General features: G+C 38.0%; 1 protein-coding gene across 1 annotated transcript in view; it reads left to right on the forward strand.

Moving 5' to 3' along the window:
• The window catches only part of LOC101910334 (transmembrane 9 superfamily member 2-like), a 33,535-nt gene that overhangs the window by 369 nt on the left and 8,927 nt on the right, over positions 1-24,239 (forward strand). The window contains exons 2-15 of the mRNA XM_005232754.4: positions 423-490; positions 1,791-1,884; positions 3,683-3,810; positions 4,029-4,158; positions 6,430-6,557; positions 8,890-9,001; positions 11,437-11,516; positions 12,464-12,572; positions 16,983-17,115; positions 18,645-18,764; positions 18,941-18,998; positions 21,602-21,761; positions 22,418-22,569; positions 24,094-24,205. Coding sequence (XP_005232811.2) covers positions 423-490; positions 1,791-1,884; positions 3,683-3,810; positions 4,029-4,158; positions 6,430-6,557; positions 8,890-9,001; positions 11,437-11,516; positions 12,464-12,572; positions 16,983-17,115; positions 18,645-18,764; positions 18,941-18,998; positions 21,602-21,761; positions 22,418-22,569; positions 24,094-24,205 — 1,584 coding nt within the window. The remainder of the gene's footprint in view (positions 1-422; positions 491-1,790; positions 1,885-3,682; positions 3,811-4,028; positions 4,159-6,429; positions 6,558-8,889; positions 9,002-11,436; positions 11,517-12,463; positions 12,573-16,982; positions 17,116-18,644; positions 18,765-18,940; positions 18,999-21,601; positions 21,762-22,417; positions 22,570-24,093; positions 24,206-24,239) is intronic.

The raw sequence follows: 24,239 nt of genomic DNA on the forward strand, positions 1-24,239 counted from the left end.
GCACCGCCGGGTACCCCCCCGCCCTGCCGCCTGCGGGCCCGCGCGTTCTCCCTCAGGCGGCAGCCTTCGCTCTGGGAGCCCAGCCACCCCTAGCGCCCTTTTCCGTCTTTCACCCCGTGTTTTTTTCGGGTGAAAGCTTTCCCTTTTGCCGCTGAGCTTTCCGTTGAGCGCCGGGAGGGTCGCTGGCCGCTGCTGCGCCCCCCGCGGCGGCGGGGCTGGCGGGGGAGGGCGGCTGTGGCGCGGCCCAGCGCCGCCGCGGCGGCCGGGGCCTGTCACGGGTCTGTGGTAACTCCGCCGTGGGATAGCCTCGGAACTTGCAAAGGCGCTTGCCAGCTGGCTATGCCTTTGGCGTCGGCCACGCGTGTGTTTTCACAAGCCTGTATTTTCATACTTCTTCCTCCTCCTGCCCTTCCTTGTTTCAGTCGTTAATCGAGCTCTTCGTGAACAGACTGGACTCGGTTGAATCTGTCCTGCCCTACGAGTACGATGCGTAAGTACGTTGCAACAGGCTTCCAGAAGCGTTTGGAAAGTCTGTTCTCTGTGCAGCAGTGAAACTCCTGATACAGCACGCATGTTTCTTGCAAGCAGTGTTTTGGATGTAGGGGCGGAAGAGTAAATCCAGCGCTTGGTGGCAGGAACGAAATACATGGGTGTGGAGTGGATGAAGGCCACACCTGTGCCTCCTGACCGTCCTCTGTTATTGTTAAAGGCAAGGCTGCTGGGTTTCTGATGGGTGCGTATTTTTGAGCCCAGTACTAGAATTAGTGTTGAAAATTCTTCCTGTTAGTCAAATCTGGGAAGACAGGAGCTTTGTGTTCTTTGTTTCTGGCAACTAAAAGAAATTGGAAGAAGAGTTACTGTTATTTTTTTTCCTTTTTCCACCAAAGCTCTGTGTCTAATTGTTTTTTGTTTTGATTTTTGTCTGTGAAAACTATTACCTGCTTTTTCAGATATTTATAGGCCTACAAAGCAATGATACACAACATGATTTGCACTCTTGCTCTTGGGCATACAGAAAAGAGAAAAATGTAGGTGGTATACGTCTTATCCTGTGCAGTGCAACAGTAGCAGCAAGATCAGAGACTAGCTCAAAAAGCCGATTTTGTCTCTATTTTAATTCAGCTTTATGGAAGCCAATGAATTTAGGGCCACTTAAGGAGCAAAAGTACTTATAAGTGGTTCCCACCCCCGCACCTCCCAACCTACTACTACTCACATTTGAATAATGAATATCCAGAATAGGAGGCATGTTCTCTCTCCCATATTCAGCTGTTTCAGACTGTATGTAGTTGAAAAGAACTGCTGAATGGTGTTTGGCACTGTGGCACATCAATATTAAAAGTGCTTCCCTTGTTTGGAACATATTTCTGGTTAAATACTATTTGTAAAGACTCCTTTAAGATAGGATTGCGGTTGTTTTTCTGAAACCTTTTAGCAAGTGAAATGGACAGGCTGTAGCATAGTCTTCTTTTTTCCTACTATGGAACATTCTGTTGTTTTAGATTGCCATTTGAAAAGGGTGCTTGTACCAAGCATTATACCTTTTGTTAAAGATACTTCAGCTGTGATACATCTTGGTTGAAAGAGATATCAAAGCAGATATATTTCTGTGTAATATACGCCAAATTTCTTTGCAAAGGCACTCAAATTTTTACTAACAGTATCTGACCTGCCAAAAGAAGCATGAAAACTGCCATGTTAAAGGCATAACTCAAGAAATTGTTTTAGGCTCATCTTTAGACTTGTATGTCAATTAAAAATCAAAGGTAATGTTTTCCACTTCTTTCCAGATTTGACTTCTGTCAAGACACAGAAGAAAAGAGGCCATCAGAAAATCTTGGACAAGTGCTGTTTGGGGAGAGAATAGCATCATCTCCATATAAGGTTATTGTATCCCTTGAAGTTGATCTTGTTTAAATTTGATAACTGTCATTTTAATGACTGTAATACAGACATAGCTGAATATTTGATGATTGTGTGATATTTTTTTTTTTACTTTTTTCAATATCAGCCTTATAGTGTTTATGTAATAAAAACAAAACCCCTCCCACCAACCACCCCAAAGGCATCTTAGGGTGGCTAATTAGAGTTAGGAAGCTGAGCCAGTAATCGCTGTTCTTTCCTGTTCCTCTGTCATAGAGAAGTTCAGAAACTATAACTTAAGCAATTCTTTAACAGCTGTGTACAGGTTGTATAGTGTGTTAGGTGATCTGAAGTCATTATTTTTTAAAATGTAATGTTGGAGGCTGTGACTGGTGGTTCAAGAATTGTTTCATATGCTTGGTTGTACTATTGGGCAACTTCTGGAGTGGGAGGTGGAATTTGGGGCTCAGTTTCAGCTTTTCCCTGTTTGTACACACTTAGTACCTGTTGCCTAAAACCAAATTTTCATTGTTGATGCATGTCACTTGAAATCTGTAAAATAAATATATGGACGTGTTTTGTAGATTAGGTATGTAATAATTTTCTGTCTCATGCCCTGCATTAGCAATGACCAAATGGAGCGTCTCTAAAAAAGCTTGGGAAAATTATTAGCAGTAAAGAGATATGGTCAGATGCTGGCTCTTAATGCTTGAAAGCTATGCGCTTTTCAAAAGCAGTTTCCAGACTGGGATTTGATGGTGAAACTGGAAACTGGGCTGTGTTTGTATGCATGGGTTGCTAGATAATCCAAATACCTGTGAGAAAAAGAGGCAGTAGAGTTTATGAGTCTACTGCAGCTCAGCCATTAGGGACCTAGTCACATCTTTTCATAGGACTGTTAAGGAGGTGATGCCTCTTCCCTTGTGTAAACTGCTCCTAGAAGTCTCTTTTTCTTTGAAGCTCTGAGCTAATGTAATTTTAAGTCTTATGGCTGCTGGCCACAAGAAGCTTTTGAATATGTAGCATGATGGACCATTTGGGCTGGATACCCATGGAACAGATTATTATAACAATCACTTGTTTGAAATGGCTGCATGCTGCAGGAATTAGAAATTGCTGTTACTGGTTAGCACTTAGGCCTTGATAATGTTAGAATTTTAAGTCACATTTTAAGTATGTTAGCTCACAAACAGGTAAATCCTAACTGGGTTAGACTAGAAGTCTGATACACAGATGCGAGCACATTTGTGTTAGGTGGTGTCTGCACTCGGACTTTAGATCCTGTGCAACTTGTTGCATTTTTGGCAGCCTTGTCTAATAACTTAGTCATGGTGGGGAAACGCAGTTAAAATTAATGTGAAACATTCAAAAAGGGTGTAGTTAATCCTGTTTTAGCAGATGATGAAATTACAAAAATAAAATGGTAAAAGAAAAAAAAAACTTTTTTACTAATTTTTAAGTTTCAGTCACTGAACCACAGAATGGTCAGGGTTGGAAGGGACCTCTGGAAATTATGTAGTTCAACCCCCTGCTAAAGCAGGTCCACCTTGGGCAGGTTGCACAGTCCTCAAGGTTTATCTGGGCTAGAATTTATCTGAAGAGAATTAATTTGAGCAATATTCAAGGGGATTACTGGTGCTGGATATACATAAATCTTGACATTTAAGTTAAAACTGTTATATGGGAAATTCTGGCTTTAGAAACTTCTAATAGCAAGGAAGTGAAGTATCTCAAAAAAGTCAGCTTTACTTAAAAAAAATCCTCTTTGGATTTTTGAAGCAAAACTGAAATTACTCTTTTTGTGTGTTTTTTTAATCAGTTCACTTTCAAAAAGCAAGAAACATGCAAGAAAGTTTGCACAAGATCATATGACCCAGGAAACAGTGCGGATAAAAGCAAACTGGCTTTTTTGAAGAAAGGAATGCAGTTGAATTATCAGCATCACTGGTAAGCTGTGTGCTTGAGATTGGTGGGGTTTTTTGCTGCTTTTTTACATTGTTATTTATGTTCTAAGTGGTTGCTTTCTTCCTTCAATGTGATAGTTGTCCTCTACTGTGCATCTTGTGGGCAGTACTGAAAACTGTGTGTTACATGAATGTTAAATATCAATGTGAAATAAGGTGCATCCCTTGCTGAGGACGTGTTCTTTGATGATTTCTGTCTAGGATTATCGATAACATGCCTGTAACGTGGTGCTATGATGTGGAAGATGGACAAAAGTACTGTAATCCAGGATTTCCGATAGGATGTTTTGTTACTCCAGATGGTAGAGTTAAAGATGCTTGTGTTATAAATGTAAGTGGTGGAATTTCTTTTGTTAGTATAGCAGACATAATTTCATTTACAATTTTAATTTTAAGTTTTCTTTTCCTGAGAAAGAACAGATAGCCTTGTAAACATGGTTAATGTTCAGACATGGGCGTTGACAACATGGAGTGCTGCTTCTGTATGCGGTGTCTTGCTGGTACGATTGTCCAAAAAAAAAAAGTTCATATATCTTTTGAGCAATATAGGTAGAGATGTAAACCAACTGTATTTGTGTCTAAAAGCCTTAGAAAATTGAGGGGTTTGTTCTGAAATTTCATGTGTATCTGTCCTTGTACCTATTCATTCTTTGTCGTATTTGCATGCAAGACTTTCTTTTACCCATTTCAGATAGAAGCTTTCTAGTGAAGACCTAGAAATGAGAGCTGTGCTCTAGTTGCAAAAGTTACGTCTAGCACAGTTTACAAGTTAAATGTGTCGAGGTTTTCCCAGATGGCTGGAAGATAACAAACACAGCTGTGACAAGGAAAGAATTATATTGACAACAACTTGAAATGTGTCAGTCATCCTGGGAGTTCCATGGTGAACTAGTACAGTTACAGATAATAGCGATACAGTTTTATCTGTCTTGGGGTGAGGTAGCACACTCCTCTCAGTGAGGGGGGAGCATTTGTGCTATGTCTCTGCTCTGCCATATGACTTAGTGTTCTTTTGCAGTGCAGTCAATTTATTTGTATTCAGCAGGTCTGGTGCTTCTTGGAAGTGATGCATTACCATGCATGTTCAGTTTACTCTGCAGTTACCTTCCAGCTTGGTAGGCTGGAAGTCCTGAGGCTCCCTAGAGTATTAAAAATGGTCTGTGAATTGAGTAACTTGTTCCAGTTGGGTGTTCAACTTGCTTACTTTAAGTGAGGTTGTTTTATGTGAAATTGATACTAGTGTATGTTGTGTTGGAAGCTATCTGATACACAGAAAGCAGTTGCAGCAAAGTCAGCAACTTGAATGAGAAGTTGATGTTTGTTATTTTTTTTTATGGGGAGGCTTTTGTACATCAGCATCAATGTTGAATTCCCTAGTGAGTGCATAAGGAGCTTGTACTGCGTATCTATGAAGTGCTGTGCAAATTATGTATGCTAGCTGTGGCGTGGATGCTCTGCCAGTGTAGCTGTCATACCCAGTGTCAGTTTTAGTCTGTGACTTCTAATTGGGATGCGAATGTTGCATGGCACCATGCTAGAGGGGTGATTGTTACATGGGCAAATAAGAATGTAGCACAGTGGGTACAAGTGTAACCTCTGGGCTGAGTTGGGGAATGTCATCTTTCAGATGTATACCCAAATACCTATTCCAGCAGACATAATTATCTTTAAAAATGGGGGCAGGAAAGGAGTTGTTATCATGCAATGGCAGAACTACAGTTCATCCTCACACTTATGCAGCTGGTGAGCTATATTATTGCTTCAATTGCTGCTTTGGAAAAGGAGGAAACAGGTAGCTAAAGATAGGGTTATAGTATGGCACAGGTATGGTTCTAGTCTTCTCCCGATGGGAATCTTGATCATAGTGAAAGAAGAGCAATCCAGATAAATTTAATGCAGGACACCTTCATATTTTGCTGGGGGTGGGGGGGCAAGGGATGAGGTTGTATGGCAGTTGGAAAATGGCTAATATACACAATAAATTGAGGAATTATTTTACTTGGAAACTCGATGAGCAGTCTGTTATCCTGGTCCCCTAATACAAATCAAGTTTTTTTTTAACAATGACAGTGTCGAGGAGAAAAGAAAATCCAAGCCAACTTAATTGACTCTGGTGTCATCTGAGCTTTATATAGTTTTTCATAATTCCAGATTCTGAAAGGATAGGAATGACAAAGCAGAATAGCTACTGAAAGTTTATTTTAAGCAGAACCTGGTTTGTAAGCCTTGGTAGCCGGAATGTCTACCAGGAAAATTTTGGGAGGAGGGGGCAGGGAGAAATGGTGAATCTGAATTACTTGTACCTTGAATATATACATCTTCAAACTTGTTTTGGCAGCCTTGTGTGGTAAATACAAAAATGGTGTCAAATGCATTTAAGTTTTCCTAGTAACACAGATGTGATGCTTTATTATATACATTTGTATTTATATAATACATAGAAAAATATATAAATATACAGGTGTATTAAAAAAAGTAAATATTGAAGTGTTCCCCCTCCTTTCTTGCTCCTTCATTGGACAGTAGTCTCATTTTAAAGTTCTTGACTGCTTGTGCCCTCTTTGTTGGAGAAGTTTCTCAATCTGTTGATGGTATTTTGTAGTCAGAGTTTAACAAGAAGAACACTTTCTACCTCTTCAACCACGTTGACATAACAATCATGTACCATAGTGGGAAGGATGAAAACTGGCCTGGTGCGAGACTGGTGATGGCAAGACTGAGACCGCAAAGGTAATGTGTATTAAAGCAGCAAGCTGTAGTACTAGGGAGTCCTAATAGTAGTTGTAAACTTAGAAATGATACTTGGTGTCCGTAAGTTCTGAGGAACTGGTTACTTTGACTTCTGATAAAACTCTCAGTATACTGGTTCGTGGCTGGAACTATTACAAAGAGAGCAGTTCCACGACCTTAACGTTGCTTTTAAAAATGTTCCCCAGAGTCTCTCCTGATGGGAAAACTGTTTATGCAGACTCCTAGAACCTGACACAAACAACAGAAGCTTTTTCATGTGTTTATTGATTTGCATCTGGGTGTGCATTACTTTCTTTTAAAATACATGTTTTCAGATACACTGAGAAACATCCTTTAACTGAGAAAGTTTCCCATGTCATCTCTCTTACCGTTGCTGCATTGCGTCCCAGTTGTACTTTGTATGAGTGTACAGTACTTGTACAGGTGTACTTTTTCCTGTGTTAGTTCAGATACTAAAGTACAGGTAAGATATCAGGTTAGTACTGATATTCAGAACAGCAGAAGATGACAACCGATTTCCTAAGACTTTCTCGAACAGTAGTTTCTGTGTTGGTCGGGGAGGAGATGCAACAATTCAGAGGTCAGAAACAGACTGAAGCAATTGCTTTGGCCTCTTGTCAGTTTGTTCATGCTTGGTTCATACTTACCTGTATTTGAAAACTACAATCTGTTTATAAAATATCAAAGCAAGTTGTGTTGTTTTTTTTAGCTAAGCTCTTTTTTATACAGAGTTAAGTACGTTCTTAAAATTACACTCCTCCAGTTTTGCGAGTCATACAGGCATGTATGGTACAATATGACTCGGGTATACTGTTTTTTTCTGTTGCAATGGTACAGTGTGTTTTTAGTGAATTATACTTGCTATGCAAGTTTTTTCCTTCCGTTTACATATGCTCCGAGGTAGTGGCAAGAAGATTCTACCAGTCTTCTCCATTCCTGATTAACGCTTTATCAATAGCATACAGAGTGGTTGAAAATTGGGAATTTGTCTTTTCACTAGTAGTGCAGACCACAAGGGGGCACAGTTAGGTTGCACATAACCTCAGTTCTGTCAGTCTCTGACCTGGTGGTTCGCTTGCTGCTTTGCTTCAGCCTTGCTCTCCTGAGATGGGGAGTGTTTGTGGTTGGAGCACCAGGGTTGGAGAACCCTGAAAGGCTCATGAAGGTTTTTGCTACCTTGTGGCTTGATTTAGTTGTTGACATACAATAATGCGTGTAAAGTAGAATTACCTAAATTGGGTATATACAACTTGGCCAAGAGGCTGTGAGAGGGAAGCTATTTTCCAGTGTTAGAGGAGGTTCACAGGAGTAAATTCAAGCAAACTTTAAGGTTTCTTTGACACTGTGCTTCTATAGCTGCAGTATTTCTAAGATACTACAGGGAAGGGTTTATGTATTTGAAGTTTATGTAGGGTAAAAAAAAAAAAAAAAGATAATAGTAATTAAAAAAAAAAGACACTTCCAAATCTACCAAAATAAAATAAACACCCTTTTCCTTATGAAACTTGAGGGAAGGTGAGAACCTGTGGGAAATTGCTAAGAAATTCTCAGTCTTCCTTACTGACGATCACACAGTGAGGCTGAGTCCCTCACCAGTAACACAGTGTTGTTAAAGCGGGAAAGAGAGGAATGATGGCAGAAAAGGGATATTTTATGTTAAAACTTACAATCTTACCAGGTAAAGATCTCCAGACTGCAACCCGGTTAACCATGCAGTGCTTTAGCTTAGGGCTAGGACTTCATTTTGATGATTGCAGAAGGTTGGGTAGGGTGACACCACATCTCATGACCTTTAGAGATCTGTGCTTCTCATTTCCCATACACTTTGCAAACAACTTTACCTATAATGTTCTCAAATACCTAGAAGTGTGAACAGATATTAATTGAATATAGGATAGTGATCCAAGATCCAAATCACTAGGGTGCTTTCTGTGGATTTTTTTAGCTCTTGCTTGTGAAAAATAGTATTCAGTTCTGGTGTGGCTTTAAGGCTGTTAGAAAAATTCTGAATAATGATACCTAATTGTATATGTGATTTCATTTATCTCTATCTCTAGCTGCAAACATAAGTGTTAATAAAAATATATTTTAACATCTTTGACTTTTGATAGAACAGGAAACAGATTCTCAAAGAACTTGAATAGCTGGTACAAAATTATATACACAGCTCTCCTTGTTGGTTTGTGGTTTGGTGGTTTTTTTTTTCTTTTAAGTAATTAAAGCAAGTTTTTATTTCAGAAAAGAATTTGTGAAAATTCATCCTGTAGAGCATATGCAATTATATTTGACTTTTTTTTCTTCCTCCCCTTAGCTACAAACATACAGATGAGAACAACTTAAGTTGTGAAGGTCCACCTATGGAGATTCCTGGAGAATTCACCAACAAACTGAATTTGATCTACACTTACTCTGTGACATTTGAAGTAAGTATTGAATCTGTTACATGAATATGTAATTCCCCAAAAGAATGAAATCAAGACAATTGGATAATTTGCTAATAGTCATAACTGGATTAAAGCAGTGTAAATTCCATAAGGATGGTCTTGTGAAGCACTTTCCCCAAAATCTCTTACTTTTCTATTAATGTAGTTTGACACTTGGAATGTATAAATAAAGGTGCTTTTTTTTTTGCCCTGTTTTATTACTAATAGAAATAGAGGTAGTAGATTGAATAACTGCAAGAGTTGTCTTCCTTGAGGTATGCTCTATTTTTTTCAGTTCAGTCAGGATACTGAAAGTCTTGTGTTGAAGAAAGGTTTGTATTATATTTGGAGGCACTTTTGTGTTACAATATGCTAAAGATCAATATTTAAAGCTCTTTTTTTGTAGTGAACTTGCAGGTGTTGTCTCATTTTCCATTGTTTTTATTCACTAGCTTTTTTTCAAGTAGGTGGCCTTTCAGATTCAATACTCTAATGTCTACTAATACTCTCATGCTTTATTCAGCCTATTATGACTTAGGAGGAAATTAGACTTTCTCGCAACTGGGTCTTTACCCCAGCATGGAAAGTGAGCCTCCGTGGGGGATGCGAAAGATTTGATTCAAGCTGCTTCAAACCTTGGTACTTTGGTCCCAGTCTGTCCCAAAAGCATGGTTGTTTTTCTGATGTAACGCACCAATCTTACTGGATTTGGCTTGAGACCACCAGCTTATTTTGTATAGGCAGTCAAGCAGCTGTCATACGATAACAACTTTTATTCTACCAAATTGAATTTGATTTGAACCAGTGACCCGGAGGTGTGAGGCTCTATATCCCGTTACTTTTCCCTTGAGACACCCAGTCCTCCTCAGACTCTCCAGTTTTACTACATGAATGAGCCTCCTGTCTTTTAACATTGGTGTTCAAATGAGGATGGATTGCCATTTGGAGTTGCAGCGTGAGCGGTGCTGTGTCACCCGTGGGGCTTCCAGGTCCCCGCTCCCTGTCCCATGGGTGGGGAGCAGCTGCCGTGGGCCCTGTGCTGCCGGCTGGCACTGGGCACATCTCGGTCACGGGCCCTTCAGCCCTGCTTGCTTTCTCTGCTGCCTGGGACCCTGCACTTGAAATAATACCTGCTATGTTTTACTTTTCATTACTAGTTTCAACAGAACTTAAAAGGGGAGCAGTTATCAGTGTTTCACAGTATCTTTAAATAGGAGAACATTAGTTTCAGTAAGCCCAAATATGTAAACTAGTAAAATGCGTAACTGTTTCATTGTCCTTTCCAGTATGGCAGCTGACTTCTGATAAAAAGCTACATTGTCTGCTTTAATTCATTGAAATGGGTGAGGTATTCAGCTCTGTGTATGTGGAAAGTATACATGTTTGTGCCTCTAATGTTTAATACACAAGTACACAAAAATGTAGGCATGTGAGCAGGTTGGTACTCAAGTAACAAGCTTTAGAACCACACTTCTGAAACTGTCCCAACTACCTGTGAACTACTGATTGGGCTGATAAAGAACAACTTACGGCATTTCGACTGCCTCGTTGGTGCAGTTCTTCATTGTTACATGTTCTTGAGCCAAAACATGAATCGGAACTTAAAAATTCTAGGCTGGAGACGTGGTCTAAATTTTGAGAATTATCTGTACAAACTTACCACCTGGTGAATAAATGAAGAAGTTCAGCAGGACTTCATGCCAGTGAGGAGACAAAATTTGTTAACAGGGCAGCAGGTGTACATCTCATGAGAGAAGCTGTAGAGAGCAAGGCTTGGGGATCAGAGAGAACCATCACTTGTACAGCTTTCACATGAAGTGTTTAGAGGAGGAGATAGAAGGGAATGGAAGTGTCTTTCAAAGGTGAAAGTTGTTGAATGATTTCCTCTTAAATCCTTCAGAGGGGTATCTGGAAATGAAAGTTGTCTGCCAGGAATCAGAGTGGAAAGTAGTCTGTATCAGACAGCATTATGACAGGGAGCAAAGAAGCCTGTGCTAAATACATTAAAGATGGCAAGAGAGAAAAATTCCAGGGGAAACTAGAAACATATTCATAGAGTATGTTTAACAAAGTTGAAGTTTCAGTATCAGTGTGCTATACTGGGAGTATCTTGTAGTGATGGCATGATTGGTTTTTAGCATGTGTTTGGCAGCTGCAGGCAGCTACGTACCAAATTAGGGAAAGATGAGGCTTAGAGAAGCTGCAGTTGAGGGTGGAAGATGTGGATAGGAGATTTTGGTGAACAAGATATTCCTTGAGAGACTCAAGAGATGAATTAATGCAAGAGGGAGATTTAACATCCAGGGTCGGTACCAAGCTTAGGTATTAATGCTGAATGGAAGGTTTGTGGAGGAGATTTGATGTGCTTATTCCTTCTCAGAGACCGCACCAAACTTGTACTTGTTTCTGTTAATTGCCGTTTAATTTCTTTATAGGAAAAGAATAATATTAAGTGGGCTTCCAGATGGGACTACATTTTGGAGTCAATGCCACATACAAACATCCAGTGGTTTAGGTAAGATTTGCATTCTTTCAGTGAATAACCCTGTAGGGGAGCACAGAGATTTCTTATTTGTGCTGCTAGGAATGTATAACTTCAGCTGTGGTAGAACAAAGTCTCTTAGTTTTCAGGCAAGAAAATGTTCTTGTTTTCATATGTGAAGTAACTTTTATCAGTCTTCCATCTCTTGGGAGCAACTGCAGTATTGCATTTCACCAAAGGAATGCACTGTTAGTGTACAAAAGAAAAGCAGCTTCCATCGTTTTATTTTATCACCTCCATTCTGTAGAACTTTTGACACATTGCTGCTCTGCAGTGTTCCTGTTGTTACTGTCTGGCTTTCTCTGCCAAGTGAGAGGTACATATGTGTACTGCGTGTTTTGTACTCGGCAGCTGCTTACAGTAAAAAGAAGGGCTGTTTTTGTGAGTAAAAAGTATATGAAAAGCTCTTATATATTTCCCTCTGTACCATGGAAATGATATCAAGTATGTAATTTATGTTGAAATGTTAATGTTTTGCAATATAAAATGTTTGAAAAGGCTAATCTGGTTAAATATGTCTCTACAAAATATTAAATGGCATGATATAGATTTCATTAGTTGATAGTTACAAAGTCTTGACAAAGTCTGCTTTAAGAGCTGTAGCTGTTTCACTAGAGAAATCACTTCTTAGCTATGTAAGGGGAAAATAAAAGCAGTATGTAACTGTTTTGAGAATTAACAATATATTATGGAATATTGTTCTCGCTTCTTTCTCCTAACAAGTCATATATGTACACAATTTAAAACAGTCTACTGTCTCTGGGTGGGAAAATACTAAAAGGTCTGAATTACTTTAACTGTAGATATTCAGAATTTATTTATTCCTCAGATTTGAGCTGTACATGTATGTGGTATGCATTGGCGCGAGTGTCCTGAAACCTGAATATGGATTGAAAGTTTGACTTCTTCTTTATCTGCAGTATAATGAATTCCCTCGTAATTGTTCTCTTCTTATCTGGCATGGTGGCTATGATCATTCTGAGGACTCTTCATAAAGATATTGCAAGATACAACCAGATTGACTCTTCTGTGAGTAAGATTTACAGCTTCCACATGAGCACATTTTTCTGGTAATAGTGCTGTCTACCAATTAGTTCTGAATCAGTCTAAAGAGATGTGTAAATACCAAGAATCTGATACATGCTAATATATGTGGGGGTTAAAAATAGCTTTATTGCTAGTTCAGCTTTTCTAAAGCAGGAATACATGGGCAGATGTGACAGTTGTACTTTTCTAGCATCGTTCGATGAACTTGTAATGTGTGAGGACATACTTCAGATTTTAGAAGTATGTGGAGTGATTCACAGAAACTTTTTGGTAGTGAAAAAACTTGTATTTGAAATGCAAGTCCCTTTGTTCCAAGGCCTTAACCAAGGAAAGCCTCTTTTTTTGATAAATACTTTCACAGTGCCAACAGCCACAAGACACAGTGCAGACATTGAGAAGTGTTCTGGCGCTGGTTCACCAGCAAGATGCGGTGGTTTCTCCAGAGTCGTATGGTTGCATTGTGCAGTCAGTCAGGTCATGTAGCTGGTGGTATGACGCTGACCTAAGCAGCCAGTGTTTTATTTAGGGAATTTCCATCCTTGGAGATACGGACATGGTTCTGGGTAACCTGCTGTACGTGGCCGTGCTTGAGCAGGGGAGTTGGACAAGATGACTTCCAGAGGTCCCTTCCATCATCATCTGTTGAGTGATTCTGTGCCACCTAGGATTATATGTAAGATTCCTTGTCAACGCAGCCCTGTTTTAAGTAATGTTATGTAGCCTTAGTGAAAAGGACCTGCACTGTATCTGTTGCAGTGACATTTGTAATGCAGAAGCAAAGACTTGCTACCCACTTTGGCCTATTTTGTCTAAATATTTGTCTAAAACTGCATTTTATAGTCTGAACAACCAAACTTGTGAGGAGAACCGTTATTTTTGATCACTGTTTTTTTCCCTTGTTCAGGAGATCAGGCTTAAGAGTGCTGCAGACAGGTATTGTCCCCCCACTGTAATGAAGCTGTGTTAGGAAGCTCAGTTGCTGCAATTTTTCAGATTCCAAGGTGGTGTTTCGTTATAGTAGTTTGTAGCGTGCCTTGTCCAGAAAGGAAGTGTGTTAGCATGTGACTTGTGAAGTTAGGAAAGTTTGTGGTCTAAATTTCATGAAAGTGTGATGCTATGCAACTTCATAAAGCAAAGTGTTTTTTTTAAAAACCCCGATGACAGATGATTATCACAAAAGGATCAAAAATTAAACCAACGACTAATAATGGAGTGAAATCAGTGTGAATATCAGTAGTTTTGCTAAATGTTAGGGGAGAGATTGATTAAGATAGACTAATACAAATTGATGTTGCCTTTTGTCTGTGGCTAGAAAGTGTGATGAAATCATATACTTTGTCTGCAGTTAGGAAATTCTAATATTGCAGTTTATGTGCAAGACAACTTACGATCTCTAATTGTGTTAGAACTACTTCGTGTGTGTGTGTGTAAATTATGTTGTGGGGTTTTTTTAAATACAATTCTCCTGGTGATCACTCTGTCAAACAGAGCCTGGTTTGTCTAACTTAAGGTAGTGACTGAAGCTTGTTGCCATCTGACTGAACCTGTTGGAAGTTTTTTTGAAATACGTGCCTCTTAAAATGGGAAGGGGGCAGGCCTCTACAGTGGCTTGCTGCCTTGGTGGAAGAGAATATAACTGACTGTGAGTTAAAGACTTGACCAGTAAGTAGACTGTGAGTGAAAGGCCGAGTAAAAATTACTCTGTCATTGGTAAAAGTGGTATCTGCAAGCAGAAGATGAAAAATAACGTCAGATACTAGAAAGGCTTGAATTTTCACTGTTGTTGCTATCTGTCTGGATAAAGAAATACTTTAAAATGCACAAAAACGTTTCATATTGAAACTAAAACATCCATCTGAAAGTATTTTATTCTTCTATGTGGTTTTGATATTTAATATCTTTTGTTAATGCAAATTCAGTAAAGTGGAGGAATTTTTGCACATCTTATAACTGATCGTTTTTGCGAAGCTCCTGTTTGATCTTTCAATTAAATTATGTTCAATATCTTATACTGTGTTATCCTTATTGGTCATTCTTAACGTGCTGAAGAACATGACCTGTAGAAGCTTGGTTCATTTTTATGGCTAACAGCAGGGATAGGTGTGACTTTCAGAAAACCACACTTTTTTTATTTTCTTGCCAGTTGTAAGACACTTAAAGACCTGTTTGCACTTCAAGGAACTGATTTAAAAAGATGTGAAGTAATTGTGCAAAAGAAGACCTGGGCTGAGGAAGCTGCAGTGAAGCAAGTTAATATCTCACACTTAGGGAATGCTGGTGCTTCTACTTGAAAAGAGATCAATGCACAAGCCAGTAGTTGTGGTCTAAGTATATGCATTTAATGTTCAGCTAATACCTTTTAGCAAGATGTAGATTTAGTGAGTCATACTTTAATTAATGAAGTGTTTAGAAATCATTAGATTACTTCTAGGGTGTTAGGACTACGAGAAGATTCCTGAGCTGCAGAGAATTCATGTCAATATATTTTCAACAGTGAATGGTAAAACTAGTCTCTTTTTTTGTTTGTTTGTTTTTGTTTGTTTGTTTAATTTTTGATCATGACTGCTTGAGTGTAGAGGACTTAGATCTTTGTTAGAGTATTTTGAGAACTAGGCTAAACTTATGGGTAAGATGAGGATTACTGCACTTTGCTAAAAATTAGGCTAAATTTTAAAATATTGGCCAAGAATCATAAGCGTATTTTTAGTTTTTCCTCAAGTATTTTTTTGTAACTATAAAGTATAGCTTCCTACTTGGATTAGTTGTACAGTTCTTGTCCTTTGAACGTTAAAGGTTAGCAATATAAAATACTACTGATTTCTTTAAACAAAAGTCTGGAAAATACTTTGTCTCATAGCTAATTGGCCTGTAATAGAAGAGTTTTATTAAAAATCAGGCTTTGAGACAAACACTGTGGCCCATAGGCCCGTAAAAGATAAATCAGGGGTCTCGATCTGCCAAGCTTGTTTTCTGTCTATTTTTTCTTAAACAAAGATATTTACTATGTAGCTGTATGTTTTAAAGTTTGTGTTAGAACCAGAGGGTGTGTTTTGAGTGCATTTGCCAGATTAGGTGTTGATAAGAAATCCAATACCAGCCATTCCAAATTTGTACAACGCTTTCCTTGTTCTGTCGGGAACTAAAGTACTAAGCATTTACTTCTGCTTAGTGTTCACCATTTTGAAAACGGATAAAGATTTGCTTCAGATGGTAACCTTTTAAATTCTTTCATTCTTCACAACTACCTGGGGAAAATCTTTTCTTCTGTCTTACTTTGACAATTTTCTCATTGTCACAATTAGTTCAAGTTCAGAAAAATCTGAACTTTATGCTTTTTTAACCAAGCAAACCTTCCTTTACTGGAAGAGTGCTGGTGTATTGAAATTATACCTAGATACCCGGTATAATTGTCTTTGCAGGCACAGTCTGGGGTTTTTTGTTTGTTTGGGTTTTTTTAATCAAATTTTATATTAGTTTAATAGTTTTCAGTTTTTGTATTAGTATATCAGACTTCTGAGAGTAAATTCTAGCCAGCAAATGAAATCTTTTGCTAAAAAAAAATAAATAAAATTACATAATCTGTCACAAGTTAAGATGCTGTTATGTCAGTGGCCAGTTTGGTCTTTATTCTTTCTTGCCTTATTTTTTTGTGTACTGTAATTCTAGGGGTAAGAAGTTCATTAAACTAAACTCGGTACTCCTAGGTTGAATTGAACGTGTAGTTTGTAACGTTGTGAGGAAGAGAGTGGTAGTCTTGGCATGTTGTTTACTGTTTGTGGTCACGGGTGTGTGTTTGGGTTTTTTTTGTGAGGGAAGATGTGCGAGTGACTTTATTTAAAAGTTTTATTCTTCAGCAGTGGTTCCTTAGAGCTGCTGGACTGAGATCCCTCCCGTGCCACCCATCCATTCACCTCTGGCAGTGGGATAAAGATTGTTGGTACTTGCCCCCAGTGATTCTAGGGAGCAAACTTCCTTCTGGAGTACAGAGACTATTTTATTCTTTTCCAATGTTGTCATTGAGACTGATGTTCTTTGTAGTGGAAGCAAAAAAAGATAAATGCTTGAAGTACGTTGCAATGCTATAATCTGAATTAAATTAAATTGAATGCTCTGTTTTTGTTTAAATTTAGAATGATGTAATTAGCCAAACCATATAACGTTTTGGTTTTTTTTGCTTTGAGATGAAGATTTTCTTGAAAAATCCTGCCTTTTTCTTTCACTGAACCATTAGGGGGTTATAAAATCAATGAGTGATTCATTGGATGCAGTTAGTCAGTCTTTGGATCTAAACTGGAAGTCATTCAAACTTTAAATGTATATTTTACATCTTGTTTGTGTTAATTCACTACTGCATTATGTATCTTTGCTAAAGACTTTGTTGATTTTATACAGGAAGATGCCCAAGAGGAATTTGGCTGGAAGCTGGTTCATGGAGATGTATTTAGACCTCCAAGGAAGGGAATGTTACTGTCTGTCTTTTTGGGCCAAGGAACGCAAATTTTCATTATGACATTTATTACTTTATGTAAGTAACTTTATTAAGGTGATATTTGTGGTGCAATATATTATTAAAGGTGATAGAAGCCTTCTTTTGGAAATGAAGTCCATCCGTTAGTAAAATAAAATATTAGTGCTGTTAATACAGAATATATAGTAGTACTATTAATTAACCTTAATCTAGGTAGTTTTAGTAACACTGTTAAAGAAAAACAGTTTGTCATGATGTAAATTATCTAAGGATCCAGTAGTGCAAGACACCTAATCAAAGCTGTAATGTTCTCGGAACACTTTCTGTCTAATACGTTTGACACAACAGTCTGCAGCCATGCAGAAATAAGAGCAAGAATGAATGCCAATGAAATAATACTGACACAAAACTGAGATATATGAGAGCCTACCATAAATAGCTATATATACATGCGATGATGTAACCTGTCGCAGGTTGATGGTTTATTATATGTTATCTATAAAGTATATGACAATTCATTTTCTTACTGTACAGCAGAATTGGGAAGTATACTGATACTTATTACAAAGGAAGGTTTTTTTTCTGATTTCTGCTCTCCAGGTTTTATTCAGACTTTTTGGTCTTTCATAGAGGAGCTGCTTCATTTCTATTCGTTACGTGTTGCTGTAAGATTATTAGAATTTTCTTGATGTGCTTGTCTTTCAGTGTTGATCACAACTTTTTGTAACTTACTTAACTGTGATAGTTTCCTGTAGCGTAGAAAGAAATTAGACAGTGGGAGTCCTTTTTCTGTTAAAAAACAAAACTCCCTACTAGCGGTCACTGATGGACTCCTTTTCTGAGAATATCTCCAGGCTGGCCTCTACAATTAGTTTGGGCACGGGCAGCCTTCTTTAATAAAAGAGGCTTATTTTCAAGTTAGTGCATTCTTGACTGGAGTGTTGTCCATCATAGCGGCTGAGAGTCTTTTGTGGAATTTCAAGCAAGTGACTCATACCTCCTAAGATCTTACGTCTTCACACTTACTTCTACCTTAAAAAAGCCCAATAAACAAATATTCCCCCCTCTGCTCCCCACCCCCCAAAAAAACCCCAACCCCAAACCCCTAACAACTTCCCTGCACAACAAAAAACCCTTAGTGCTGTTGAAGTTCTTGGTTTCTTCAGACCTGCTGTCCTCGGGTATCCTTTATGCCACATATTAAACTTCTGTTGTTACTTAGCATGCGTAAGTATTGACCACGTATGTTTACAGGAGGACTGTAAGATTTTGGAAGCACAGTTTTTCAGGCTGAAGTTTGGTTCAGATTCATCGTTTATCTCTGTGTGGCGTTTTATTTTTCCGTCTTTTGCTCTCAAGAAACTTTCTGTTTAAAAGATGAGGTGGAAATAAATAATACATTATTTTGAATGAAAAAATGACATTGGGAGTATGATCATGTGATAGGGCTGTATGAGATCTTATGCACATAAAACTTTGGTAGTTTTAATTTAAATATCTGGTAGTGAAAGGGATAAACCTGTTCATATGTGTTAATAGGGAATTTTGATGTGCCCACAAATGACTAAATCTTTTCGTCTCTTTAGTCCTAGCTTGCCTTGGTTTTCTTTCTCCTGCCAACCGTGGTGCTTTGATGACCTGTGCAGTTGTATTGTGGGTCTTACTGGGAACTCCAGCTGGTTATGTGTCTGCTAGAATGTACAAGAGTAAGTACATGTGTGTGTTTAATGTGACACAGCATGTTAAATTCAGAATTTTTGGGCTTAATATAAACCTCAATCTGGAGCAGGTGTCTCAGACAACAAATCTGCATCTTGCTGCCGTACTGCAAAACAGTTGGAAAAAGTCTTGAACTTAAAATTGTTTTTACTTTTTCCTTCAGCATTTAGAGGCGAGAAGTGGAAGACAAACGTTTTGCTTACAGCTCTGCTTTGCCCTGGGTTAGTATTTTCTTCTCTTTCTTTCCTTTATTCTTAAGTATAAATGAATCCTAGGTGGGAAGGAGTGGGCAAAAAAAATGAATTGTTTGTGTGATTATTTTCTTTAATGTTATTAAGTTGCTGTTCCTTTTGTGTATTGCCCTTCTGTGAATATAAAGAAAAGAATTCTGAGGAGCTGAAGCCCAGGACTCTAGAACACAGCTTCTTAGCATCTTGTTTTGTAATCAGCTGTGGGGCTAAGAGGGGTGATGTAGCTCTTGCAAGGTAGTGTCACAGCCTTTGAGAATTGCTGCACCAGAACATGAGGCATAGTGATGGGGTAATTCCAATTTGTTATCACAGCACTCGGTATGTTCCAGGTGATCCTGTCTTAACTGGTAATAGGTATGGACACCTTGTTAGGAAGTACATGGTTTTGTAGTAACCTTGTAGTGTCTGGAGTGCTCTTCTGTAAGTAGGGAGGGAGCCCTTTAGGCAGAACCTCTGTTACCTTAGTTACAGTATCAGTGTTTTCTTGTAACCATGTTATTGAAAAGGACAGAAGAAATATAATTTAGGTGTGGGTTTTTTTCTTAAGTAAATGGCTATACTAAACAGTAGATGTTTATTATGCTTCTGGGTGAGAATGATGCAGAGATTCTCTTAAACTGATAATAATCTTGTATAAATTTAGGTAGTGTCCAGTTTTGGATATGACTGTAGTGTATATCATACTATGGTCAATACTGTTGTGCTTGGGAAGGATGATAGCTCTCCTGCCTTTTGTTTTCTCATAGCTCTTAGACATTTTGTGAGAATTAGGTCAGTGAAGAAAGGGAGCAGAAACTTCCTTCTGCAAGTCTACTGTTTTTCTTGGTTGCAACTTTGGGTACATGAAGCTATCTTGTGACAAACGATCTTGACAAAAGTTGAGGAGAAGGTTATAAATATTTTTTTAAGGTGAAAAAGCCCTGCAAAAGCCCAGAATGAATAAAACATGACTTGGTTTCAACTAAAGTAGAATTTTATCAAATTAAATGTAATGCATTTGATAACAACTGAGTGTAGTATTTCTATGAGGAAATCTTATTTCTAAACAAAATGTGCTTCAGTCTCCCTGCTGTCATTTAGATATTATCATGAGAGAGAAGAAAATATTTATCAGTGGAAAAATATCATGCTGATTATTTAAACTCCCAAATAAATTAAGTTTCACAGAGGAAGTAAAATGTTTGGGGGTGGTAGAATAGGAACAGATGTCTTGATTATGCTATGCTAGTTCAGTGAATTTGCATAATATCATAAACAGCCTGAGGCCATTATAGTCTCAGTAGACTGATGGGAATTCATATTTGCAGTACTTTTTTCTAATTTTGGAGGGGGTAAAGTGGGGTCTGTGTTATGAGCTTGGATAGATGATAAAGATTAGCAAGACTCCTAAAAATGGATTTGATTTTTATTTTTTGTTGAACAAGATGCTTACAGCAGGGGTCGCTTGGGTGTGCTTATTTAATAAGTCTATTCCCCCAAACAGTTTTGGCAAGTGTAAGGCCTCTCCTAAGAAAAAAGGAGCCTATTGCTCTGATCCTCCATACTTCCTTTTTAAATTAAATACAGTAGAGGATGCATGTTCACTTCAGGGCAGTTTAAATTCTGCCTCAGGAACACTTTTCTTTTTTTAACAAAACCCAGATAATGGTGCACTTCACAGGGGCCCTTCCTGAGGCTGAGTTTTCTGTGATGCATCTCTGAATCCATGAATAATGGCAATTTAAGCAGGCTTTCATGTGGGGCTCCTTTGCAGTACATTTTGCTTTGTTTTCAGAACGGGTGTTTGAAATCTTCATCATATGTCTTGGAGTTGTTTCCTAGTGTTTTCCCAGGATGTTTAGAAAGTGAGGTAGATGCGCTTCATTGGGGAGGGCAGAACAGGTCTGGAGACATGTCATGACTGATGCTGTCTTTAAATCCTCCAAAGGTGTGGGCTACTTAGCTGTAACTCTGTGAGGTGTTAATACAAAAATTCTTGTTGTAGGAAAGAGCCCTCTTTAATCCACGCTTCTGCTATCATGTTGCTGTGACACATGCTGCAGCAGGGTATATGTTTGTCGTAAGAGTGATGTGTGGCTTCCTAAATCTGAGACTTTGTTACCACTGCATTTTTTTCAGAGGGAATTTACTGATAATAAAAGAATTAAATGACTGGCAATAATAGGAAAGGTGATTCAGCTAAGAGGGTTTTCATTAGTTTTATCTTCTTGCATTCTTTGTATAGATTTTTACAATGGAATATTTCTGTTACTTTTTGGTTTTATGTGCAGTCTTTATTTAAACAGTGGCTTTACCATAGAAACTTGCATTAGAAGCATTGGATGTTGCAGGCATTTTTACATAAACTGCACTATTGCTGAAAGTAACTAGCACTGTTAAGGAATGGAAGATTCCTTCTATTCTTAATTGGCTAATTGCTTATGTAGCAAGCATTAAGCTTATTATTAAGATTGCTTAATGTAGCAAGAAGCTACATTTTTCTGATGCAGGCTTTTAACTGTTTATCGTTTTTAATGCTAACTGATGTTTATTCTTCCCTTAATATTTTAGTATCTTCTCGGATATTTTTTCAGGATTGTCTTCGCTGATTTCTTCATTATGAATCTCATTCTGTGGGTGAAAGGATCCTCAGCTGCCATCCCTTTTGGTACTTTGGTTGCGATCCTAGCTATGTGGTTTGGAATTTCAGTCCCACTGACCTTTGTTGGTGCCTATTTTGGCTTCAAAGAGAAGGTAGGGCTCTCTGAATACAAATTTGAAATACACCGATCCTCTGTAGTTGAGCCTCTGAATCCCTAAGCGTGCAAGAACTGGTTGGATCGAAACATCTGTGGCCCTATTATTGTGAAATGATGTTTCACTTTGTCATGATTTTGAAACTGGGTATATGCTTGTAATATCACATTAAACTTTTTTTTTCTGTCCGTTCACTAGAATCAGAAATTAATAGTGCTTTCGGAGCTCTTGCTTGCCTTCTGTGCTTCAGCAATACCTTAGCAGTGTTTTTTTAAAAGTAGCATTTTGGAAGTACTTCAATTTGTATTTCACTAGTCTGAGATAATGCCAGATAACTAAGTACAAGCTGTGGGTGGTGGTGTTCTTTGTGTTGTGGGTTTCCTTATTTTTTATTTTTTTTTTATTAAAGACTGAACAAATTTCTTTCCCTCATGTTCCGACTTGTTTACTGGCTAGTATTTGGAATGTCTAAAGTATATGTGTTTTTCCTAATGATGGATATTAAGTTTGTAGATTTTTGGTTTGGTAACTTGTGATGGCTTATGGATGACAATAAAGTTGTTTACTTTTTCCCTAATATTAACATTAAAGATTTTATAATTTTATTAATGGTGTAACAACTTATCTTTTAATTATATTAATTTCTTCCAAAGCCTATTGAACATCCGGTTCGTACAAATCAGATTCCTCGCCAAATTCCTGAACAGTCCTTTTTCACAAAGCCATTGCCTGGTATCATAATGGGTGGTATCTTGCCCTTTGGCTGTATTTTTATTCAACTTTTCTTCATTCTGAACAGCATTTGGTGAGTACCACTTTTTTTTTTTCTAGTTATGCTGGTTTGTTAATAAACACATGGTGAATTTGAACATCCCAAGCCAATTAATATAAGGAATAAAACAAGTTTTAAAATTTTTGTCGTTGTGCAGACTTCTGTGGCATTTCTAGAATCTGCATATATATTCCAACTTATAAAACTAGTTGTTCTTCTTGACAGCTGCGAAGTGTGAAATCAGTTCTGTTGCCTTATTTTATCTTTCTGGCTCTGAACAGCACAAACATGGTTTCATGCTGTTGTGGTTAGGTGGAACATAATCTGTTATGTAACTATGCTAAATATTATTAGTTTCATAAATCGTAATAGTTTCAACTGCTGAATAAGAATGAGTTCAAGATCTTGGGATGCCATGTTCTGCAAAAAGAAGATTCCACCCCCTGTGAAGCATCCACACCTCTCCTAAATTTGTCAAAACCTTGCCAAAAAAGCAGGTGCATGGCAAATTAAACCACTGCAATCTTTCATAACTTTTCACAATGTAAATATGAAATGTTTAATATATTGTTGGTCAGTGGAAAGTGTTAACCTAAGGTGCTGGCTTTTTAATGTGTTCTGTCTTTATGTTGAGATTTCTTACAGAAAAATTTTCTAAATCAGTTCTTAAACTCAGATACGTTAGATATGTTAGCCTTTCACATTAGTCCTCAACAAAAGTAGAAACTGTGTAATACAGATATGCTGAAAAACGTAATCAGCTGACAAAGAGGTATACTCTAGACTTTTGTACTTGAAATTACTGAATTCCAAAATTGTTTTCTCATTATTTATCCTATAGAAGGGAAGCATGGAGGGAATGTGCAATTAATACTCCCTCTGTCCAAGCTTATAATCAATCATCCTATTATCATCACTCAATAAGTAGATTTGGTTACTTTCCTTATTTGAAAGACCAGATTAAAAGTAAATTAACGTATTTCCTTTGCATTTATTTTTGTGAGTGTTCTTGTGTTTCATTAACCCTTGGATTGGAGTCAGACTTGGTCTAGGAATAGACCGGGAGTGGAGGAGCATCTGGTTGGATCTAGTGAGGACGTGCAGAGACACCTGGAAAACTTAGGTGCAGTAGGAGGAAGGGAATGGGTATCGTAACTCGGGAAGGGTGCAGGTGATGCAGCAGGCAGGGAAGCTAAAGGTCCTCTCAGCAAATGACCTGAAGTGATAAGTATCTCTGGTGGAAATTGTCTGTAACTGTTCTCTGTGAAAGTTTGATGTTAATTTCAGGGGAAGTATAACTGAAGACTTGGAGCATTGCTCTGTAAAGCAGTGGATTTATTACCGCTTAAATGAATGGTATTTACAGAGTACATTCAAGCAAACAAAACTTTCCATGAATCAGCCAGTAGTGGTATAGACAAAGTTACCCTAGTGGTGTGGGTTGTTTGGGTTTCGGTTTTTGTTTTTATTCTTTGATTAGCTTAGTATCTGGCAGTGTGACACTGTAAAACTCAGAACTTAACCAAAAATGAAACTTTGTTTGTTTGTTTATTTTAGGTCTCATCAGATGTATTATATGTTTGGATTCCTGTTCCTAGTTTTTATAATTCTTCTAATTACGTGTTCGGAAGCTACAGTTTTGCTGTGCTACTTCCATCTGTGTGCAGAGGTATAAAGTATAGTTTTGATGCAGATACCACTTT

Source organism: Falco peregrinus, chromosome 13 (genome assembly GCF_023634155.1).
Source record: "Falco peregrinus isolate bFalPer1 chromosome 13, bFalPer1.pri, whole genome shotgun sequence".
Classification (NCBI taxonomy): Eukaryota; Metazoa; Chordata; class Aves; order Falconiformes; family Falconidae; genus Falco; species Falco peregrinus.